Source organism: Gambusia affinis, linkage group LG14, assembly GCF_019740435.1.
Source record: "Gambusia affinis linkage group LG14, SWU_Gaff_1.0, whole genome shotgun sequence".
Taxonomy (NCBI): Eukaryota; Metazoa; Chordata; class Actinopteri; order Cyprinodontiformes; family Poeciliidae; genus Gambusia; species Gambusia affinis.
Genome location: NC_057881.1, coordinates 4,974,141 through 4,999,709, shown reverse-complemented (window position 1 = coordinate 4,999,709; position 25,569 = coordinate 4,974,141). Strand labels below are relative to the sequence as shown.

Here is a 25,569-nt window from a genome sequence, read left to right as displayed (position 1 = left end):
TACTGCAGAATAAACTTCACCTATAAACCAGGAACGTCTGGACAAACAAATCTCTAAATCTTATTTGTAATTTACAGCATCTGTCAAATTCTGTTTTGACAACCCCCCCCCCCCCCCCCCCCCAAAAAAAAACCATTTTGTATTATGTAGCTTGCACAAAAAATGATGCTGATTTAAAAGATCTTCTGTTTAATGTGGATGGATTATTTTATTAGCGTGACAATTGTTGGACTGTCTGTTTATTAAAGTCCACAATGCACATTGTCCATTTGCTCTTAATCTGTTCAGGTAATAGACAGGTTTTGTGCTTAAATGAGAAATGTGTGCAGCGACGCCAGAACAAAAGCAGAAGACTTTGTGAAGACACTGTAGTTTCTAAGAGCGTTTTTATTTACAGTAAAACACGTCTTGTACTGACATTAGGTGAAAAACCACTCAGAGTGAATAAATCAGTCCAAATGCAACCATGTTGTAGTTGAATAATGAATCCAGTGACACATTTTAATTCTGAGATGAGTGATTTGCAGCAGGAGGAGCTGGTGCACTTTATACAGTAAATGATATAACAAGAAAAGAAAATGTGGAAGATTTGGTAAAGACTAGATCATTGATTTATTGAGAGGCTGTACTTTCTTTTTACGCCTGAAACACCTTCCTCAAGACGTTGCCTCCAAACGATCTTTGCACAACTTTACTCTAACCTCCAAATCTTCTGCCTGAAGTTGAGTCACACTGAGGGAGAAGCTCAATTCAACTAAAATTATTTAATAAAATTTTGGTCTGCTAGGAACAACTGTATAAAAATTTCTGTGCAACCTCTGCTGTTTCAGAGAATTTAATTTAAAGTTTGGAATAAGGCAAACTGAAACAGCATGGGAGACTCTGATCTGACTAAAAATATTGCTTTTGATTAATATTTTCTCCATCATTCATTTTGACTTGTGCTTCTTCCAGCAGATAATTGCATCCAGCAATGTTACCCATAGGCAGGAATTCATTCAAAAATCAAGCTTTTCTTTGTAGGAATATAAGAGAGATCAAGTTCTTTCAGACATGTCTAGCTTATTCAATAAAAATAAATAAATAAACACATAAAAGTACGATTATACATGTTTCACATCAAAACATGCTCAAAATTGGGGAAGTTACAAAAAACATGGTTTAAAAGGATGGATGGAAGTTAACAAATTTAGAAATAGACTGATAACCAGACGTCTACATGATGGACAGATGGATGGATGCACGGACAGACAGATGGAAGCCTTTATGCGACCTGCACCTAATCGTTTCACAACGATCAGATTTATACAAAATGCAACCAAAGCCAATTGGATAAGTCTGATGCACATCTGACCTTTTCAATTGTGCCCTGCGTCTGTACGGCCAGGCCGCATTCATCCTGCCTGAACATCATTGACACTTGAAAAGTGTCACAATTCTGCGTCCTGATACATGGAAGCGGGAAGACAAAACAACCACCACAGATGATAGAGATTATGTCGTCAATGTGCAATATTTGGAAATGTGAAAGACCTGGCCAAAAAAAAAAAAAAAAAAAAAAAAGATTTCACAAAAAATTGGAATTGAGCAATAAGGCATGTGTGAACACATAGCCTACGCAATGTAAAAATAAAAAGGATGGATGGATAAATGGTAGATTGAGGAATAGTTGGATGACAAACAGATGGGTGTAATAATGGATAAATGGATGAATAACTCAAGTAGATGGCTACAGGAACAGAGGTAGATGGTGGACAAAGAGAGCAAGAAGGAGAAAAGGATGGATTAAGGAGAGATGGATGAATGACAACTCAACAAATTGCAACAGAGAAGGGATGGATGAATGACAGATAAACAGTTGACTAAAGGGTAGAAGGAATGGATGGTGGCCAAAGATGACTAGAGGGATGAATGCATGAAGGTGAAATGGATGAATGACAGATAAATAGATGGCTAAGGGAGGGATGAATGGGAGAATGAGAAATGGTTCATTCAGGGGGCAAATGGAGCAAAGGACTGAAGGATGGACAGACAGATGGATGGTTGGTGAACAGACAGATGTATGGAATAATGATGGGTAACTGGAAAGCAAAGATGACTTTGATGAACGGACACATATTTGGGGAACAGGATTGAGAATAAAGTCTGGAAACATGTTTTCCAGACCGCATAGGAACCAAACACACTGATCTTCTTTATTAAAAAAGCTACATTCTAACACTGGTAATACCCTTTCCTAGCAAAACATAAAGACCACCAATTATTTGTAGGATTTCTGTTATAAATGCAAAAAACAAGCAAACAAAGAGAGAAAGAGGCGGGAGGTGTACCCTTTGAAAAAGGCTGTGTTTTATTGAAATACAGCAGACATCAACATGTTGTTTTGCTGACCTGGGCAACAGAAACCTAGCTTGAACACTGCTCCAACTATGTAAAAACAAATAGTCATGGCTGTTATCAGTGTAGCTCCACAAAACACATTCAACCCAAACTGATTCGACTTTACATCCTTTTAGGCCAAAAACTGCTTAACAAAAATGTTCAGAACTAAAACAAAAACAAGCTGGTGCTCCACATCAATTTGGGTTTTCAGTGCAAAGTTGCTGGTGTGGCGTGCAAAGCTAAAAAACTTCACACGCCTCGTATAGGAGATTTGGAACAGTGTCCAGACTTGTTTTTGTGTCCAGGGTTGTTTGTTTGATAGTAGCAGTAGTAGAAGAAGCAGAATCTCTGTTATGAAGCAGGGCTGGCCTCAACATCCCCCCCTCCCCAAAACCCTGAAAAAAAAAATAAAAACACATTTATAGCACATCTTCCCCCCAACCCCCAAAGAAGAAACCAGGAGTGATCCTCTCAGATGCACATGAAAGATTTATGTGGTATTTGCTTGAATGAGAGATTTTTCTAAAGATAAAAAAATTGGGTTGTATGTTAATTTTTTACTTTTATTTTACACACAAACCACTTTTAAGACACTTTTAGGCTGGTGATATTTTGGAAAAAATGTCCCACTTGTTTATTTGCAAGAAAGGGATTTAAATTTGGTGCAAATTAGTGCAAATTTTGATTGTCTCGTAACTCACAATAATCAAGTGGAAATCAGCTTGTGGTGCAACTAAAATGAAGACAATAAGAAATTCTAGCTTTTACTGCTTTGCTAAATTTTCCCTCTTCTCTTAGTTTACAGGTAATATCCAACGAAATGTCAAAACACCACAAATGTTTCTAAGTTAAACTTAAGGCTAAGAATGCATCTAATTACATATTTTTTTCTCAACATAAAATGGATCAGACAAAATGTTTAGCTGCAAGAATAATAACAAAAAAAAGAGTCATTATACAACCTTTTTGTAGTAAGTTGATTTCTATGGAGGTTTTTAATATTGAATCCCCACCAGATGCTGATAACATAAGTAATCAACGCATACTCAGAATTTAGAAAAACAAGCCGATAAATTTTGTGCAGTTAACTGGAATGATTCAGGGAATAGACATTAAACACATCATGAAAAGAAGCTGCAAAAGGGCAAAAGCCAATAAAACCCAGATGAAATCTTTTAGTATTTAGAAAATAACTTCCCTTCCTATCAAAGATGATTAATATCAGGTGGTTCTAACTGATGGTCTACTAAATGCTTGCTCATTACCAATGAATTGCATCAAACGCATTTCATAATGGGTCAGAGTTCTTTCAAGAGTTGCAAAATATACTGCTGGTAGCAGTTGTGCACACATTTGATTGTTCCGCTGAGAAACACCTGGGTCATAATTCTAAACTTAAAGTAAACCAGCTACAACTAGGTGCTCCTTTTGAAGCGTTTCAGAAAAGCTGTCTAAAAACAAAGCCATTTAGGGAGAGCTTTAGAAAGATCTGGAATTAGTAGCTTTCCATAAAAACCACATTGTATTCCATGGTTGCTCATTGTGGAAGACTCCACTGCTGAAGAAAAGGTGTATTAAATCTTATTTAAACTTTGCTGCAGAACGTTTGGACAAGCCAAATCAATATCAGGAGAATGCAGTTTAGTATCTCCTTCATTGTGATTGCACACACCATATTTTAAACAGGAACAATACTGAACACCACCTACAAAACACTACATCAGACAGAAGCTTGAATGTGCTGATTTTCAGAAAATATCTTTTGGAGATTTAGATAACTGAAGAAAAGATTGAGAAAAATACTTGATAATAATCTGAAGTTGAAACAAATTAGCAATTAGCATTCACACACAGCTAAAGAAATTGTTGTCAACATATCTCGATATGCATTACCATGAAAAGTGGAAACTGTCTTAGCACCACACCACATATCTCCAGTTTTGCTGGGGTATAGCCAATCAGTGCCAAGCAAAACAAATGGCACCTCTTGATTGGTTGCTTTCCAAATGCAAGCTAATAGCGTGTCAAGTACTGTTACGCCTAGGTATTATAAAATGCTCTATGAAAACATTTTCATGTATAGACAGAATTGAATATCAGTGGACACAGAGGAGAACCTGAGGACCAACAAAGTCTGATTTTAGTTTCTGTTGAACAAAACAAAATTTCACATTAGCAATGCTTTAGACTAGTTCCACCATATAGAATACACTTAAGTGTTTCTTAACAAAAAGGAATATTTTGTGAATAAATAAATGTTCAATACTTATTTCCTGTATCATTTCACTTTTTTGCACACAACATAACCCTATGGTTAAGCTTTGCGTTTCCAAGTAACAACTTTCAATTAATGGATAAGAGAAAACCAACCTCTGTTGTGGAGCGTTTTAGACTTATATTTAAAAGAATTGTGGTATAGTGGTAGGAAGACATATTGGATTTTATGTGAGTGCAAATTTTTTCCTGTTGTGCAAATTTATATGTAAAAGGAGTGGTGATGTAATTGACGATAGAAAGTGCTTTGTTGTTTTTGTATTTTCACTTTGTTCAGCATGAGAGAGGACATCTCACCAGTTCCTTCTTTGAGTTGTAGTGTGCCCACATTCACAACATTTACATAACTCCTCAAAGCAAATACATTCAATTATTAATCAGAAAAATACTCAAAACTATGCGCTTGCAAAAATAAAACTCTCTTAGTTAGCTTTCTAAGGCGGCGCATCCACCTGGAGGCTCTCTGCAGTGCCGCCATCCTTTTGCACAAGGACTTCGAGCAGCGCAGCGAAGGACAGCTGTGGTGATGCAGGAGATTTTTTTTTTCTTTTTCAATCTACAAAGCAATAAAAGAAAATGCACCTTTATCAACTCTTACAAGCAAACAGAGCTTTGCACAAAACCTCAACACTGCAACTGGACGGATTTGAAAATCACCCCTCCTCCCCATCATGGTTCTGCTGAGGCCAGCCCTGGTTTGCATTGGTAAATACAGTATTTCAGATATATGTAGTCTTTTCATTATTAACTCTGACCAGAACACTACAGCGGCAGAAGCAATACATAAAGAAGCTCATATTTTTGATTTTGCTATTATGCTTAAATTTGTTGGAATGGAACTAGTTTCAACTAAGCCTACCGAGCCAACATGTAGTAATGTATCGAATAAAAGGCTATTTATCTTTTTTTATTATTTTCATTAATCACAGGTGTTCATGATGGTGTGGATGACGCCAAAAGGAGAGGAAATAAACATAAGAAAGGGACAGAAGAGAAGAAAGAAAAAAAATGGACTAAAATAGATTGACAAGAAGAAAGACAGATAGAATAAAGTATGATTCAGGCAGCATGATGATTCTGGATTGTGTGTTTTTGCTGTTGAGTTTGTAGATTGCATGATCGTTACCATTAAATCCTTCTGCATTTGCCACCATTATGACAGCTTCTTAAGTTTTTTTTTTTCATTGTTTTTATGTAGTCGTTTGTTCCTTATCAGTTTAAAACAAAGATCCACGACAGTCACTTGGTCATACAAGCATTAGATGTGCAGATTGGCTTAAGTTTGTTTTTGATTTTTTTTTCCTGTTTTTTTTCTTAGCTTTTCTCCAAAAAAAAAAAAAAAAAAAAAAAGGATTCCAGACAGAGTGGCTACAATAATAATATTAACAATAGTAATAATATAATAATAGCACTTGACTTCACTTCAGCACAGTTTTAAAAAAGACAGAAATAAAGGTTATAAAGGTTTTTTGTGTTTTGTTTTTCTAAAATCTGATTTGATGTGAAGCGAAGTCCCCCCTTTTGCCCCCTTCCTCCCTCCTCATCCTCCTCCTCCTCCTCTCAGCGGGGAAGTGGCGGGCAGAAGTCCAGTGCCGGTCAGACGAAGAAGTAGTGACTGAAGTATTGCCAACTGGTCTGTCTTTTTCTTTTTTTCAGTTTTTTTGTAGTGGTTCCACTCTGGTTCAGGACAAAAAGAGGAGAAGGAGAGATGGGAACAGAAAAAAAAAGAAAGTTGGACACACACACGCACTGCTGGCACCATGTTTGTTTAAAAGTCCGTTATCACAAATAAACAAACAAATAAACAAAAAGAAATTGTAAAAGAGTTGAAAGTAAGAGGGGTTTAAAAAATGAAGAAAAAGCAAAAAGGAGGGCTGTCGGGGGGACGAATTGCTCCCATTTTACAAAATGTAACAAAATTTGTCCGCAAATTTTACAAATCTATCAGTACAGGAAAAAAAAACAAACAAACAAACAAATATATCCTATTTACAATGACAACAAGAAGAAGAAGAACCCTTTTTTTTTTAAAGTGTAGTGAGAATGCAGCAGATCCCAGCTTTGGCACACGGCGATTTTGTTTTGTCTGTCTTTTTTTACCATGTTTGTTTGTTTGTTTCAGATCCAACCTGTCTGACGATCCGTCGGTCGATCCGTCGGTTGGTGTGTACAGTCAAACTGTTGCTGCAGGCACACATTCAGTGCTCTGGTTCACCTTCCTCCTCATCATCCTCACATCTCCAAAGCAACGCAGGTCACGCACAACATCACCTCAGCCTTCACTGTGCCCGCCCATCGGTCGAGTTCAACCGCCGGCTCTAATCTGCTTCCTACGGGCTCACTTCGTGGAAGGGTTCTGTTATTCAAGAGGCTTTTAAGGGGCTTAGAGTAAAGCACGGATCACTAACGTAGTCTACTTATACATGCACTGGTTAGACCATACACAAACAAGAAAAAAAATAACAAAAACAATTAAAAGCTTAGTTTAGATAGTTTAGAACAATTTAAATCCTCTACTAAAGGAAAATGAGTTACTGAATGAATCTGAAGATTCGCATTTTATTCTCATATTTCAATTTAACCACTTTAAATCTGACAGTTTGGTGAGAAAAATCTTCTTGTGTGCAAATAGAAAATTGTCATATAAAATGCACCATTTTTCATGCATGTTAGGAAACACATGCGGATACAAAAATGTGATGCTTCTTAAAGAAAAAGAAGCATGAAATTTAGAGATAAAATTTAGAGTTCTTAATCCAAAATAAAGCAATGAATCTTATTGGTCAGAAAAAAAGGTGGCTGCTTATTTGCAAGTATTACCTATAAGAAGTATTCTTAAAAAAGACTTAAAAAGAAACCTGTCAATCTGTAATTTCTCGATTTAGTTTTGATAAATTATTTTTAATCTTATTTTGACTTTGAATTTGTGATTCAATTAGCAGCTAAAGCTATTATTACATTTCAAGTCTTCATTGCACAATGCGTTTTAATACCTGTTTAGATTTTATTACTGAGTAAAGGTGAGAGTCTACAAAACTGATATTAGCTTCATAATTTCTGGAGCTAGCAGCCTGGAGTTAGCTGCTTACCATATTTACTTCAGGTTTAAACTATATTAATTTAAAAGAAGTGATGGGCGGCACTCCACAATGTGTTGTGTTTTTTGACAGGAAACATTTTCAGACATTATTTTTGGTAGCCTTCTTTCAGCCAGCTGACAGGCAGTGTGAAGAAATGGTGGAGAGAAAGAAATTTTGTCATTCAGGCACTTTTTCTGGCAAACCATTAAAAGCACTTTAAAAAGTAGCAACAGAGGTTTTGCAACTAAAATTGCTTAAAACCTTGGCAAACCTTAAAAACAAAAAAACCAAACTGGTTTATATAAAGTTAGACTTTGTGAAAAACTTTAGACATATGTTGATAAAATAGTGCTTCTGCCTCTCCCTGCCATGCCTTTAATTTGGTAAAACTGATTGTATAGACAGGATTTTTACAGTTGTGTGCTGAAACTCGTTTTTTGCAAATTAACTTAAATGCCTTTCTGTTTCGTTTGTATATTACTTTTTATTAAACCCACTTCACTGTGAAAGCTGGAAGCATAAATATGAACTCTATTAAACAGGAGGGATTTTTCAATTACCTTCACAGACTGTGACCTTGAATTTCTATTTGAGCTCTTCAGATTTTGGTATGGGTACATGCTTGCTCATGTCCTCTAATAAAACCAGCCGCCTCAAAACCCCACTCCTATTTAAGCTAAAAAATGGTTCCCATCCTGGGGTCACTTCAGCAGGAAAACATGGACGACACTGCCTCAAACCGGATGGAGGAAGATGTTGTGCGTGGCCTTGGATGCGACAATCAAGAGATAAGAATTGGTTTTAAAAAATAATAATACAGTACAATATCTGTTAATTAAAAGAAAATAATAAAAAAAAAAAACTTTTGTCTCTCCATTCTTCAGATTCTTTCTTCCTGTATGTTTCCAGCAGCAGTGACGGCGGCAAATCTAAAAAAAAAATAGGAGAAGGGAGGGGAAAGATGTAAAATAAAACCCTCAGTCATTTTTTCTTTTACAACAAACAAAAAATGTCATCCTGATGCGAACTCAGATTATTACTACCTTAAAGACAGAGAAAAAAAATCATATACAGGCACAGAGAGGGATTAAAAAGCAATTGTTGTGCCAGAAGCTGGCACTCTCTGTTCTAATCCTTGTAGGTGGTTTAATGTTGAAAGTTGGCTTTTGTTTGGAAGTGAATTAAATTGGGACCTATAGTCCCTGTGACTACAAAAACAGAACAATAGATACCCCCCCCATCCCCAAAAAAACCAAAAACTAAAATATACCAGTGTTGCTATGAAGATCATTCACAGGGGATTTTTAAAAATATATTTTAAAAGATCACCGACACAATAATAGGATTTAATGTTAAAAAAAAACCCTAAAAAAAACTTTTCAAAGTACGTGCATGTCTAGCATCTATGATAATCTCCATGAAGCTAGAGGTTTTAGTTATTGTTTCTTTAAGAACCAGGGCCATTTCTCAGTTTACTGCAGCTAAGCAAGCATGCTAAATGACAGAAATCAATACTTTTATGTCCACAGCAAATAAAAGAAAATTACACAGAGATTGCATGGTAACAAAGAAAAAAATAAGTTTTTGTGCAACAGTTAAAATAAGAAAAAAAAAAAAAGATTGGGAGTGGTGTCTTGAGATTTCCTCTTTTTTTTCATCTTGAATGTAAACAAAAGGAGAAAGTTGCAGATTTAAAGGGAAACAAGGTTGGGGAAACACTGTTGGCATCATATGAGAAGTGGAGGAGTATAAATACCTCGATGGTTACTTGGACTGGACTGGAGAGAAGCAACAATAAGGTCATATGTAAAATAGGAGCTTTAGTGTTTACAGTAAAATGCTGCATATTTTCTACAAATCTGTTGTTGAGCGTAATCTCTTCTGGCGTCATCTGTTGGTGTAGCAGCATCAGAGCCAGGGACTTAAAAATGCAACACAAGCTGATAAAGAAGGCCAGTTCTGTTCTGGGGACGACTCTGGGACCACTGGAGATGATGCCGCAAAGAAGAATTTTTCATAAAGTCAAGAAAAAAAAACAGGTAACCTTGAACATTCTATATATCTGCCTTTCATACAGCAGCCAGTGGCTGTTCAGTCAGAGGCTTCTTCAGATTTGTTGCAATACTAACTGCTGCAGAATATTCTGCCTGCCTACAGGGAAAAAGATTAACATCAACTCTAGAAACTTGGACAATATGAGTTATGACAAAATTTAATTTCCTTTAGGAATTAATAAAGCATTTTCAAATTAAATAAAATTTCACACCGTCTGACATCAAATCTGTCTAATTGTTAAACTTTTTTTTAAGTCAGTAAGGATGACAAACATCAATCTACTAAGATTAGTGGGGAAATAATTGGAAATTGCTTTTGATGATGCTACAAAAATCTCAGATTCTCATTAAGATCTTAAAACAAATTAGATTTTTTATTAGCAGTAAAGAAATAACCAATAATAATTAACTTCTCACAGCTTCTAACCAGCAGCAGACAATCCAACAAGACCAGAAGAGTATCTAAACCTCATCAGCTTCCCATTGGTGAACAGCAGACTAAACTGCAAAACTAAAGTCTAAAAGTCTTAGAAAGTTGCAAATTATAATTTACATATCCAAAATAATTCAAATTGGAATAGAAGTGAAGAGCTTTATAACAGTGGAATCATTATTTTCTAGATTTAAAAACAGTTCAGGAACATTTGAAAGAAAAAAAAAAAAAAAGTCGACCACAGTGACACTACCCCTAAACATAAAAACTAATTGTCTGGCTGGTGCCTCAAACTAACAAACATGATTTTAACATCCACGCCTAGACTTCATTTGTACATGTAAGCTGAATGTGTAAAAACAAATCTGTATAATTTTGGAATTAAAGAATCAGTGCTCAGAATCAGTCTCAGTCCAGTTGCTGCTTGAACATTCTCTGATGAAAAAGTGCAGCGATTTGAATGAAATCCATCTCTGACACGACGAGCATTGTGTTCGTAACAAGGAGAGGCAGAGAAGGATAAAACATTTTCCACGGCGTCTTTTATTAAAATGCATCACATTCCAGTTCGGAGGACTGTGCTTCCTTTGAAGAAGATCTTGCAGCACCTTCTAGTTTCACACACTGATTACTTTCCCCCGTCTGTATGTGCTGCTTTGACATGACGGTTCACAGCGCAGTGGAAAATGATTTCGATCTGATTAACATTGGAAGTGATGCGAGTTTTAGGTGGTTACGGCCCTGTAAAATTTTAAATCTGCTTTGAATCATCGCTGTTTCAATCCACTGATTTAAATAATAAAGAAATAGATTTTCTACAATAACTCATGATTTACAATTATCTGAAAGCACATTCAATTCCGAAGGTCGTGGTTATTTGGAAACAGGTAATTTCAGTGTCCAGTGTCCCTTTGTTTTGAATCACAATAAGAAGCACTGCAGCATTTTAGCAATTAAACCTTCATCTATAAGCTGCGACTGTTGATAAGTTATTATGGGACGCTGCGCCGTGCCACGCTGATTAAATGAAGCCTCAAGCTGCTATGATTAGTGAGACAGGACAATAGATGATGCACACACATACACGCACGCCAACGCACGCACACACACAATGATAAGCCGTGGAGATCACAGCACATCAATTTTCACTGCAGGAATTTGCTCCATAAATTGTTATGACTCTCTATAACAATCGTTCTTCGTCACTTCTTACCGTGATCGCTAACTTCTCACCTGAGGTTTTTACTGAGTGGACTGTGAAAAAAAAACAAAAACAAAAAAAACACACCTGTATAAAAAATGATTTGACCGGGGCGTGCTGTGGCGGCGTAGGGGATAGCCGATAGCGCGACCCACATTTGGAGGCCTTGCATCCTCAACGCGGCTGTCGCGGGTTCGATTCCCGGACCCGGCGACATTTGCCGCATGTCTTCCCCCCTTTCCTGTCAGCCTACTGTCATATAAGGGACACTAGAGCCCACAAAAGACCCCCTGGAGGGCAAAAAAAAATGATTTGACCATAATATTCTGATCATCATATGTCCCTAGTTATTCAAAGTTCTTTGTTTTTCTGATAATTTTCAAGTTTAAAAGGTTGCGTCGGCTCTTTCTTTCTTTTTTCTACCCCAGTTTTTGGTGAAAATTCATAATAATTTATTTCAAATAATTTATATTTCATTGTTATTCCAAACATTCTTCACAGACACTAAGGATTTTTCTCTGGTCTACTGTGGCCTTCACTCTGAAAGCCCACTGTCATTCACGCCTCACTATTATACTTGTATATATATCGCTATATTCAAAAGCTAAAGCTTGAGCAACCTTTCAGATAAATGACTTATGATGTCTATTAGATTTCTTTAAACAATGTAAGACAGAAGAACAAAAACAAAAGAAATTGATAAAGGTTTGGTGTGATAAATGTATGATTTTAGTGGTACTAGGCACATTTTTGACTCAAGTTAGATGGCGTTGAACTGAAACAAATTTCACTTCTGTGTGGTTCTGTTAGGAACCACACAGCGTTATGGAAATGTTGGATGGCCTTGCAAAGTGATTCAGACCCATAAACTCTTTCACATTTTTTCTTTTAAAAGCACAAACCTCTATGACTTCCATCAGTATTTTATGTGATAGACCAACACAAAGTTGCTATAGCAATAAATATCTGAAAAGTGAGGCATTTGTATTTAGCCCTACTGAGTCATATCTAATGGGCTATGCTTCCACCAAAATGTAAAGCTTGAAATTCTTGTTTGTTCGACTAAAAAAAGCCCCAAGCTCAGTCAGAACATCACATTTCATATCATTGACTGGCTGCATGTTTAGGATTGTTGTCCAGTTGAAGGTACATTTTGTCCCAGTTTCAAGCATTTTTCAGCCTTCAACCCACCAACTCTGAGCAGCTTCCTTGTATCATGCTGCCACCACTATGTTTTAATGTGGGGTCAGTGTATTCAAAATCACCTCCAACATTAGTTTTGTTTCACACTGTGTTGCCCCAAAAGTTCAGTTTTATTCTCATCTGACCAGAGAACATTCTTCTAAGTTTCCAATATGTCATAACGTATGGGTGTCTTCTATGAAGTCCAGATTTGAATCTGGAGAATATTTGCAGCTGCTCTAGAATTACCATGAAGCTTTTCACTAATGTTCTCTAACAAACCCCTACGGCCTTTACATGGTAGTTAAAATCACAGCAAGATAAAATTAAATTTAGATGAATTCTATTTAATGGTTGACTTCTGAAGGCAGATGTTTACCTACTTATTTAGGTGTATCAAATTATAGGGGGGTGAAAAAAAGCGCAAGTAACTGAAAATCATCTATGTTTCTGTCATAAAATGTCCACTGAGGTCTGAGGTTTTAACACAAAATGTCATTAGGTTCAAGAAGCATGAATATCTTCACAGGAATCTGTATTTATTAGATGTGAAACTGTGAAAACGAATGTAATTTTCAAATGTGTTTAATTTCTGGTAATTAGATAATACACTGCTATTAGTGATGACTTACAAATTGAGAACACACTTTTTGCTTTTACAATATATGAAAAATTAAGAAGGGTAGAATGAAAGGTGAATAACAGATGTAGACTGTTGATATTGTAATATTAATAAAGTGATTTCTTTTCCATTGGACAGATTTATCCCTTTTAATTATCAGTAATTTGTCTGATTATAAATACTTCTGTCCCAAATTTAAACCCATGGAGAAAAGTTGCTGGAGAATGTTTTTAATCTGGAGCCAATTTTTAATCGGCAGGGTTTAGTGGATTTCAGCTTTCACTTGCCACAGTCATCTATCAGTCAGCCAAACTGATCTGGATAGCAGATTCTCGCCTCCAATAATACCTGGCACCTGAGCAGAGCAGCTGCAGTAACAAACTGAGTTTACATAGCAGCTCATGTTCATTTATCATCCTACTCTCGAACTAAGTCACAACCATCCCAACACCTCCTCCGGCTCTTCCGATAACACAAAATTATCATCTTGTTTTTTTAATGCGCTGCACCACTGCTGCTGAAATAAACCAGGAAAGTGACAGTTTGATGGAGGCTTAAGCGAATCGGACAGTAAAAGCTAAATTTCTGTAGAAGAAGAAAAAGAAAAAAAAAACTTCTCTGTGCATTTATGTGACGCTGCTGTTGTGTTCGCCGGTGCCGGCTCTGATGTGTGGGTTGGAGTGGGGACCACGAGAGTGGAGGAGTCTATGAGCGCGGCTGCAGCACACTCGGGAGCAACAGTAAATAAATCTGCGTTGCTGTTCTGGAGAATGTAATCAGTCGGCATAGCAACAAATAAAGACAATCTCTGAGGCTGTCTTTGTTAGCAGGTCAACCCTGATGATGTTAAAGGCACTGCTAGCTTTCTTTCCATCCATCCATCCATCCATCCATCCACCCACCCATCCATCCATCCATCCACCCATCCATCCATCCATCCATCCATCCATCCACCCACCCACCCACCCATCCATCCATCCATCCTCATATTCTAACTTATAACTGTTATATTTTTGTGACAATGATACTCCCACTGCATAAATTTTCTGTGGCAAATCCACTTTTTAATTCGTTTTACATCAAAAGAGCCCTAAAAAGGATGAAAAGGCCTGGAATCCATATTTACTACTGCTGACTTGACCCCTGTAGTCTGTTTTTTGTTCCACTTTTTGTTGTTCTGGGAGCAGAGTTAAATGGCTTACAAAAGATGACTCCAAATGCAACACTGGGCAGTCTATAACTTTGAAAAGAGAAATATTTCTTCATTTCCAAACATCAAATCACCAGGGAAGCAAAAAAAACAAAACAAAAAAAAAAACTAGGCCGGTTTCCAAAGTGCTGTATTTGTCAAGGCATCTTTTTTTACTAAGTAGAACTTTTTAACATCAATGAACTGGCCACTATTTTTGTGTTAAAAGTCTTTCTTGTAGAGAGCAGCACATTTACATTTATTTTAGGAGAGTGAAAAACGTATTTGTTGTTTCCCAGTGCTGTCTGTCTCCTGTGGGACAAATAAAAAACACTTCTGAACTCAAATGTGAAGGTAGAAAAAGGTGCACAATTCTTTTTTTAAACACCACATGTCATTTGCAAAAACTCACTGTTGACTATTTAAAACACTGCGTATTGATTATTGATTTTAGCTGTCAAGCGTTGATTTTGATGCTATCCTAAAGTGGTGGCAATCTTTCCAAAGTGACAGTGTAAGAAGTTGTGTCTCAACCTTTTCCTTTTGTTTTTTAAACAGGCATTTGTCTTGAAGAAATCATTTGAACAGATTCTATTTTGATGAGCAAAAGCCAAGCAGGCACATTAAGACATTCAATCTTCTGTCAGAACAGACAGTGGAGGGAACAAGCAGTAGACTCTGTCATCACTCTTTGCCCTAGGCAGAGCCTTTTATCTATGAAACTTTGCCACACTGGGGGGTCTGCTGCTATTTCAGGACTCCAATAATTTATAACCCCCCCTTCCAACAAAATCTTTAACCAAGTCACTGCTCAGCCAAAACTCATACAGTGACACACACAAACAAAGACTGGTTGGATTTGTTTGTTTGTTGACTGGGATTGAGGTGTTGGCTTCAACACTGACAGAACAGGGGGGATAATAGGGGGGACACTGGAGACCAGTGAGGACCATGCTGAGACAAATCAGTTTTCAATGGAGTGGAAAAAAAAAACAAGCAATTTTTTATTTTTTTTTGCAGAACAATCTGAAGTTATTTTATATTTTAAAGCAGAATATTCAATAAAAACGTGAAAAGGAGCGACATCGGGTGACTTGTCTCAGTTAATTGTGAACCAGCCGCAGACTATTGAAACGTGCAGCCTTTGTTGAGTGAAGCAAGCTACTTGTTTACGCTAAAAGGCTTGAAAACACCTCTGAAATCTATTAGTTCATAATCGAACAGCAGAAAATTACAGTGAGACACTTGCTGCTAAATTCAGAGTGATTAAAGTTAAATGGATGGATCATTTTCTTTGCTGGTACGGGAAGGTAGTGAACAAACTTACATTTGGTGTAGTCTAGTCAGAAATGACCAAACTTTTGGATACTTTTAAAAATAATCAACCTTGTTCAGTTTTTGTTGTAACATACAGCAGTCAGTGTAATGTTAAATTGGTGAAACACGTAGCATGACAATGGTGCTATTATAAATGATTATAGAAAAGTACTTTACTTGTGAGACATATTACTTTGAATAGTATGTGTAAAAGTATATGTAGTATGTGTTTTTAGATGCATCTAAAGTACTTAACAGAGGTGAAAACTGTTTTTGGATTTTAACAGAATAAAACATGTCAATTATTTCATGCGGATTCTTATGGTACTAATCTGCAGATTAAAGTAAAATGGGATTGTAAATTATTTGACAACTTCAATATTTGTAAAAGTGTTAAAAAAGGCACAGTATGTTTGGAGCTGCACCAGTGGATCAACTAAGAATTGGCACTGGCCAATTTACCCTCAGCTGGCTCTAAGCTGTGATTGGCCGGCAAAACAGTTATAAATCTGACATCTTTTCCATATTTTGTATGGCTGCAGAGAGATGCATGTGGTTGAGACTGGCTCTGCCAACACTAAGAAGGCCCAATCCACGCATTCAGCATACCAAAATAAGATAATCAGCTAAAAGCCATTTTTCTGCTTCTGCTAATGTCATCACCTTGAGGAACCCTGCAAGCAAGACATGATTTGAAAACTGTCTGGTCTTTACAAAGATGTCCCTTTTTCCTGTATGACAAAAACTCAGCAAGTTAGCAGCTCCAGAGGAACAATAAAATATAAAATCATAAAGCATGTACCGTTAACTTCGTTTCAAGGTTAAAAAGTATATTCCAGCTCCAGAGCCCATCGCTAACAAGTCAATGGAACATTATATTAGTTTGAATGAATCACTAAGGTCTTGGTTATAAAAAGACAGTAGAATAGCATGTTATTAACATTTTAAATGTTTGGGATTTTCTTTGTTTCTACAGCATACATTGGCATTAATTTTCCATTCTTCTGACTCTGACTGGTGTCAAGTATCTAACTCAACTGATGGGATGTGAGATAAAATGAGATATTTGAATTTTACCTTGTCATATTTAGGACTTAAGTTTGCTTCCATTACATGACCTTATTTGAATGAAAGGTCTGGGGGATTTATGAAAAAGAGTATAAAATAATTTTATTTGGAAGAAATTAACACCAACAGTGATATAACAGTGAAACATAATTAATTCCTCATTCTGGTCTGTGGGAAAGGTCAAGGGGCACATATGCTGCTTCTTCCTGGACTATCAATATATTTAACATTTTCAAAAGTGATGTTCTGGGAATACATTTTTATTAGCAGGGTTTGTTGGTTGAGTGAAGGAGAAAAGATGTTGATGTTTTGTTCAGACTTTATTTTAATTAACAACAAAATCCCAAAGGAAACCTTTTAAATTCATTAAATCATATTTTAAAGGTGCAGAAAAATAACTAAACATCAGTGAAGCCCCTGAAAGATTGTGGTCGATATTTTAGTGCGTAAAAGGAAGGTTATCAACAATTTTTTGACATTTTATAGCAAAAGTAATTAATCCCTTAACAAAGAATTGACTAACAGATGTTATTGTATGTGGAATCTGAATGTAGCAGCAAGTTTAATTAAAAATGTTTGTGTTTCTTTTATCAAGAATTAATTTATTTTATTTTTTATCTGCATCAAATTTGCTTTAGAGGTCTTATTATTTTCCCTGGTTTCTTTGAGTCAGAAGACAGCACAAAAAGTCACTTTAGAGACATTGCAGAACAAACTTTTTACCTTTATCCTGTAAGTCGCCCGGATGTCTCTTCCGCCATTTTCCTGTCTCGGTCCAGGAGCAGCTCCCGTCCCCTCCTCAAAGGTCCGTCCTCCAGCCAGCTCCCGAACACCTCCCGTGCTCCTCCCATGACTCCCCCATTCTGGGCCCCATTCTTCATTTCAGCCATACTCTGCTGCCTCAGTCTGTTGGACCAATTTTAACACCACAGTTACGGTAACAATAGACACCATTAAGTTCCATTATTGTTCCTAAACGCGGCCACTAAAACCCTGCTGGACATCACTGATGAGCCTCATATGAATGATAATGTGTTTGTGTGTCATCTGGGTTTCACTTGGTTCTCTGCTTACACAATGATAGACGGGACAGGATTCTGGTTATTAAGTCTTTGTAATGGACAGAAAAATATTAGATGTTTCATAGTAAAATTTCTCATTTACAACAAGTTGAACATTTTCTATTACAAGTAACCTAATTTAAACACTGTGCATTCTTTAAAAGTATGGATAAAAAGCATTTTTTTTATTTATTCCAAAACCAATTGGAAAGGTCTGAAAAGAAGCATATTCATTCGAGAAGTGAGCATTGTTAACAAATCCTGCAAACAAACTAGAATTTGAGCATAAAATAAAAGTAGAATTTACATTTTATTTGTTTTTCTGAGTGTATAAGAACTTCAAATTAACAATCTGTGACTTTTTCATTCTAAGGGATAGAAATGACACATTTCACTCAACCACTGATCATAGATCCAATTTCATCTTCCCAAAAAGCTCAGTGAGGCGAATAGTGAAGGGAAAACAAAAATACAAAGATCTCTGTTAGAGAACTGCTGCAAAGAGTAGCATCTTGGGATCCATTGCTCTACATAGCACCTTTGTACTTAGGAATGCATCCTCTGTTAAGTTATGTTCGGTCCTCCCTTTAGGAATTTTTTTAACTTTTTCCCCTCAGGATGTTAGCATAATGTGCCCACAGTAACGACCAAGAGACAGTCTCTTTAACCTGCTCTTATTGTCATAAAACCACAAGAGTTGTTGCCTTTATTGATGCTGACCTGTCAAATTTTTCAGTTTTTTATTGTACAACAATGCATGTGTCAACTGATAAGCAGACATGATGCTAATTAATTTTCTAAATTACTATCGACCATCCAGGTCGATATACTTTTATTTTTCGATTTTACTTTTATATACTTTTATGATTTTTTTTAAGTATCAAGGATATCTTTCTAAACTTTTTAGAATGGCATTCTACTTTTTTTTTCAGTTTTCAACAAGACTTCTGCAACTGAAAAACTAATCTTAAACTGGAATATGACTTAGTATTAGATTGGGTGTGAATGGTTTAATTTTATTTATCTTTTGGGATGTTACTGTTCAAATTTTATTTGTAATTTTTAAATTGTGCAAATCCTGAGTTTAGGTTTTACTTAAAAAAAGAGATCTGAATCAATGAATATCCTGGTTAAACAAAAATAAAGAAAATCATATTTTCACATATATAATTTTTTTATATAAAATTTAAATAAATATATCTGAATTTATTTATACTCTATTGGCTCCATATTAATTGTTTTTGTTTTAAACATATTGTTTCCTTTATGTCAGATCCTTTTCTAGAAGATCATCATAGTAACATGCAGTACAGCATGTTTATTGACTGTAATTGTTTAAATCAATATCAAGAAATAACACAGCATTAAAAATCAGAATAGTAGGGGGAGTATTATCGAGGCTGTTTATCCTTTATGGATATTTCCAACTTCTCAAACACACAAACAAAGTATTATCAAAAAGCTGCTTTGCAGGCATTTTACTTTTTTTCTGAATTTAGAAGGTAATTGTTAATCTTTCTTCTGATATTTGAGGTAATGAGGCGATTGCTTACTATTATACTTAAAGTGAGTGAGTCATAAGTGGAAAAAAGTTAATTAATGAAAAGAAACTAATCATTAAAATGATGCCACACTCTATGGGCACTTCAAACATTAAAATAGTGAATTGCTCATACCACGTGGAAACCTTTCAATGAAAACTGGGATATCATATTTTATATATTACTTTTACATAAAATGTATATGAATTTATTTAAGCTAAAGCTAAACTCTAGTGCAAGTTGTCTTAAGCAATATGTGCACATTTCTATGTACTTTCAAGAATTCAAGAGACATTAAAGAGTTCAAATTGTTTTAGACTTCACAGAACCAGCAGCAGCAAGAAGGATTTCATGGTGCTGTCAGTGCAGGTTCACATCGTGTTTTTTTAATTTATTTATTTTTTTACAGCGACCGAGCCTGAATCCAGAGCTCACTCCTGGGAAGAATAAAATGCTTGCCAAATTATTGTGCAGATATTGGTTTCCAACCTAATAGCTGTGTTATCTGGCCAAACATGTCCCAAGCTGCTCGATAGGAAGGAAGACTAAATGATGTCCCATATATTGGTAGGTTAACACCTTGAAAACAATGGTAATATGGAAACTAGAAAAAAAGAGCTAACACCCATTGAGAGAGAAATAGAAATTAATTTTGGATGCACAGGTCGCCAGAAAAAGTGCCGGTGGGCAGGAAATTTCGCTGAAGATAATAAGAGAATATTAAGTAAACACTTACTGCTTAAAAGTGGGGAAGAAGTGAAACTAAAACTAATTCTGAGAATAACGGATGATGAAATATAACAACCTTGGGAATTGAATCCAAATAGACTCTGAATAATTTCTATCATCTCATCCATAAAACTGAAGATTTCAAACTGAGGCACGAGTTAGTTACCCTGAAAGCTGGTCTTGATATAATAGTCATGACAACATATTCATTTTCTACAGCACAACCAGGACAAAACAGAGGTTTTAGTCATCGGTCCTGAGACACACAGGGACAAACTTCACACCAAATTAGGTCCTCTAGCACAACACCCATCTAGAGTTGTAAAGAAGTTTGGCATTATTTTTGAGTCAAATCAAATAAATACATAAAAAAAAACACAACTCATTATTGACAGAATGAAGACACATTCTTCCAGTTAAAGAACTCTGCCAGACGAAGTCGTTTCTTAATCCAAGCCAATGTAGACATTTTCATTCATCCTGTTATCACCTGCAGAATTGATTATTGTGATGCTCTTCTTTGTTATCCAAAAAAATCCGAAAAAAGTGAATCTCATCACTGGAATTAATACAAAACTAAGTTGCACATCTTCTGAAAAGGACTAGAAGGAGAATATGTGTGATTCTGATTCTCTGCTCCATTTTCCTGTCTTTCAGCTTTGATATTAAGATTCTTTAAATGACTTTTAGAGCTTTGAATGGCCTTAATCCAAAATATCTATTTTATTTGCTTTTGACTTCTATTAGAAACAGGTCTGCAGATTCAGGTATTTTATTAATCCTGAAAGCTACGAAGAGGCATCTTTTAATTACTCTTGACTTCCACTGTAAAATAACCTTCCTCAGGACCTGAGGGCAGCTGGGAGGGTTCAAAGTTTTTAAGGCAAACTGAAGGAATATTGGTTTAGCAAAGCTTTAAATCATGCTCTGTTGCCACTAACTCTGATATTTACAAAGCAATTTTTCCTGTATTAATAGCCACTGTCCATAAAATAAAAGGTCACTGAGTTCAGGTGATCAGCTGCTTTTGATGTACCAAGTAGCAGGCTGAACCTTCACTGTAGCTGTGACTTAACTGCTTACATTTGTATTAAGACTTTACCAACACTTTTACATAATTAGAAAAAATGTAAACCAACCAACTTCAACCGAATCAACACAATTTGTTGTTTTGTTATAAAATTTAGTTTCTGTACTTCTGGTATTGTTGTTGATACAAGTGTTTTTACACTTTGTAAATACAGTTGACAACCAATGGAAAAGTTCAACTGCTTCATCACAGCTCAACCGAAGGAGGCCAACACAGGCAGTTGTAGGCAAATATTGCAGAACTAAACAAATTTACACAAAAATATCAAGATTCTCACAGAAACATAAAGATAGAACCTTAAATAACCTATAAAGACAGTTTCTCTGAAAGAGAAGGTTGATTTGGGGTTTGGTTGCATCTCCATTTGGGTTGTGTATTGAATGTTCTGAAAGACTATAGCAATGGCCAACTTTTGTTTTGTTTTGTCTATGTTTAGCTTTTTGTCTATATCTAGCTGGTTTGTTAAAAGTACAAAAGATAATCAACACTAATAATTCTGCCACCAAGAGGTTTAGGTATTTCTACAATTTTTCTTTCAGACGGATATATTCAGGAGTGTATAGTAGAATATTCAATGCCTGACGACATAATAAGTGCAAGAATTTATAAGTTTTTTCATCATGTAATTTTGAAACCTACATTTCTAAATGCTAGAGCAAAAATACCAGTGATAACCAAGATTAAAGTACCTGCCAGCAAACTGGTGTTGGAGCTCAGTGTGCTGCTGATTGCTGAGACTGTTGGAACGCTGGTCCAACAACCATCCAAGCTCCAGCTCCAGCACTTTGTTGTTGTTTGCTACGGCTCCTTCCTGACAACGCTGGATGATGCTGGATGAAGTTTTCTCAGGGGAACACGCAGACTGCCCCTGCCCTCCATTTATTCCATTGTTGCGAAAGAGTTCTGTCAGTTCCATACTCTGCAGCCGAGTGTCAGTGAACCAACGAGCCAGCTCGGAGCGAGCAAGTCCTTTCCGACCTTCCAGCTGGTGTAACTCCTCAGGGGAAGGCCACCGTGTTTGAGCAAAATCGTCCTTGAGGAGTGCCAGTGATCGGCTGTCTGGAGGCACTGAGCAGGTATTTAAGTTAGGGATGGAAGAAGCAATGGAGAGGGCATGTGAAGGTAAAGTAGGGCTCTTAAGATTGACCACATTAGTGTTTGTTTTGTGGACCCCATTCAGCTGTAGAGTTTGATGCTGTTGTGGATGTAATTGTTTCTCCCCTATGCCAGGAGTACCACTCAATTTCTTGGTGCCCATGGAGTTCAGAAGGGCTTGTTCCAGGTTGTCTCGTAGTGCACGGCGCTCCACAAACCAGCTGTCAATTTCCTGATGAGACAGGCGGGTCGTGGCTGCAAGATTGTCCACATCGCTATGTGTGGGAAAGCTGTTCCGCAAGAAATTCTCCTCCAAGACCTTCAGTTGTTTTGCTGTTTTTCCTTTCATCCTTTCCAGCAAAGGGAACTGAGTCATCACTGAGGACTTTGGATTAAAATCTTGTTTTTGTGGTGTTGAAGCATCGCCACCGTCCATATGTATGATTCCGTTATTGTGAGAAGGGAACGTCTGATCTGTGAACAATTTACCATCCAAACGGGATGTCCCATTAGCCTCTGTCAGAGGACTGACAATCTTATCTCCTCTAGGGTAGCCAGAATTAATATCTAAACTGTGATGCTCCTTTAATTTCTTGCCCTCCAGAGGGAACCCCTGAATTTGCGAAGGGATTTTAGCTGGAGTGCGAACAGACTGGATGATGGTTGGTCGCCTTATGTGAGAGTTTATCGATGGAGGAGAGTTTGGCAGGTTCAAATCAGGCAAAGGGTGAGTATTAGCATGCTTTTCTTTGGGACTAATGGTTGTAGTTCGAGGGATTAGCAAAGAGTTTTTAAATGGTGGGGCATATATGGGAGGAGGAGCTATCATAGGCCTTGTTAAGGACTCTGGAAATACCATGGAGGGCAAAGAGACCACTGGCTTTGTCTTGGAATTTCCAGTTGCAGAGAGAAACTTCCCTTTGGAGGACGATAATAGTGATGACGATGAAGATGGTGGCAGCATTGAAGGCACAGGAAAAGATGGCCTCTTCATTTCTGCATTGACTAGCGGAGCTGTTCCAGGTCTTTTCATTTCCGTAGGAATTGGTGGTGGAGCCATTGGTAGTCGGTCTTTCTGGGGTGGTGGTGGTGGTGGAGGAGCCATAAGAAGCTTATCTTTAGGGTCACCAGAATGAGGGGCCACCGCCATGATAGGTCGCTTTGCCTCGGGACCAATCTGTGACGCTAGATGTGTGGTCAGGGATCGTTTAAGATTGTGGCTGGAACCTATCGTTACCCCTGCAGAAGAATTTGTGGATGAGACGATACTTAATTCACTGGACACAGTTGTCCGCACCTGACCTGGGTGCTCGACAGTTGTGTGAACAATAGGCTGCTTGGACAATTTGGCAGAGGGATGAGATATAGGGCTGGTAAATGTGTGATGGGCAGGAGGAATAGAACCATTGAACATTTTCTTTCTGGCTTCCTCCACCTCTTCTGGGGACCAGGTGATCCCTTGCTTCAGCCGCTGGGTGGTGAACCAGACTTTGATCTGCTCCTCCGGATGCTTGGAGGCAGCCGTGAGCCATGACAGCTCGGCATGAGTTGGGTAAGGAAACTTGTTAAAGGATGAGATCAATGTCAAATTGTCGTCTAAAGAAGGGTTGTATTTGGTGGTGTTCAAAGGAACAGCTATTTTTGGTACAGAGTTAAAGTTGGGTGGGCGCTTAAGCATTGGGGTGACATGAGAGAGCCCTTGGAGCATGGTGGGTTCAGGTATGATAACTGTTCCATTGATGTTTAATGCTGTGATCTGATCCTTCTGGATCAAACCATCCAGTTGGCTTTGAAGGTCTGCTCCTCCAAAGAGGGATTGCATGTTACAAGGTGTTTTTACTGTTGTAGATATACAAGGTGGAAACATGGAACTACTGTTGCCTTCACCTTGCTTGTCTGTCATTTTGCATTCAGCTGAATTGTCTTTGCCTTCGATTGTCTGTTCTAAGATAGTCTGATTGTTCCTTTGTATCCTTTTAAACTTGAAGTTTGTCTCACCTGGGTGCTGGCTTTCATTATGCTCCGTGAGTGAATCAAACTTCTTGGTGTTGAAGTTGCACACAGCACAGAGATACAGTGGATTCAGAATGACGTTAGGGTGACTGGAGTCTACATGTTCCTTAAAGTCACTCAGATTCTGCGTCAAAAACGGACAGTACTTGCATTTGTACCCTCTAGGCTGCTTTTTCTCTGACACCTGTTCAGATTCAGTTTCTTTGTCTTTCAGTACACTTATGTCTACATTTTCCATGACATGAGTTTGATCTCCTTTATCAGACTCCAGCTCTTGTACTAATGGCTCAAGGTTTTGTGTTTCCACTTGCTTTAAAAATGTCCCCTTTTCAGTGTTCTCTGTATTCTCCTGCTGTGGATTCTGCTTTGCATTGGTTTCTGATAGTTCTGACTGTCCATTCGCCGCCATGACGTTGGCAGACAGTTTTTCCATCTCCATCATCACGTCTTCTGGATCTTCTACCTCATCGGGCAGGTCGCTTATGACTCGGACCATGCAAGGTGTGGAGGACTTTCTACGGCTGGACATGATGGCTGTTGCTGCTGGTGTTGGTCGTAATAGCTGTGCTGGTGCTGCTGATTGTGTTGAAGAGACTGTGGATTTTGGCTGATAGTGCTGGTGACCAAGCTTAGCGGATTGTTGGGTCTTTTTAAGCGAACCTTACTGAAGTGGATAGTAGCTGATGATTGTGGATACCAGTTGGTGGGTGAAGGAGTAGTCTCCAGCGTGCAAGAGCGAGGGTGAAAACCAGCTGATGGAACGGGCCCAGGACCGGCTGTGCAGTGGCGTCTCCCGCTCACCGGCAGTGTCAGCTCCCAGCCTGGGCGTCATGGGAGGGCATCACAGACAGCAGCGGGGCTCAAGCTGCAGAGACACAAGCAACAAAGGGTAAAAATAGTTGTTAATTATCTGAATCATAAATTATTTATTGTAGAATCACAAAAGCATGCTAAGATGTAAGAAGAAAAAGTCTGCATTAAAAGACGAGGTGGTGTTCTACATTTTGACTACAAACTTTAAAAGTGTTCTATTGAAATTTTTTGAAATTGACCAAAGTAGTTCCTAATCATAGAAAAAATGGAAAATAAACAAATAAAAGTAAAAATATGACACGTATGCAATCTTCCCCCATCAAGAATAACATGCTGAACCACCTTTTGTTGAATATGCAGATGCAAAATCTACTCTGGCATCTGTGAATATCAATTTTCAAGCATCACCTCAGATTCAAGAATAA

The 25,569-nt window shown here is 37.3% G+C and overlaps 1 protein-coding gene across 1 annotated transcript in view; it reads right to left on the bottom strand.

Annotated features, from left to right (window-relative positions):
• Positions 1–6,159: 6,159 nt before the first annotated feature.
• Positions 6,160–25,569, bottom strand: part of LOC122844140 (zinc fingers and homeoboxes protein 2-like) — a 144,099-nt gene continuing 124,689 nt past the window's right edge. Inside the window, exons 3-5 of the mRNA XM_044139341.1 lie at positions 21,913–25,196; positions 17,526–17,708; positions 6,160–8,665 (exon numbers count right to left, since the gene is read on the bottom strand). Coding sequence (XP_043995276.1) covers positions 17,528–17,708; positions 21,913–24,860 — 3,129 coding nt within the window. The 5' untranslated portion in view covers positions 24,861–25,196 and the 3' untranslated portion in view covers positions 6,160–8,665; positions 17,526–17,527. The remainder of the gene's footprint in view (positions 8,666–17,525; positions 17,709–21,912; positions 25,197–25,569) is intronic.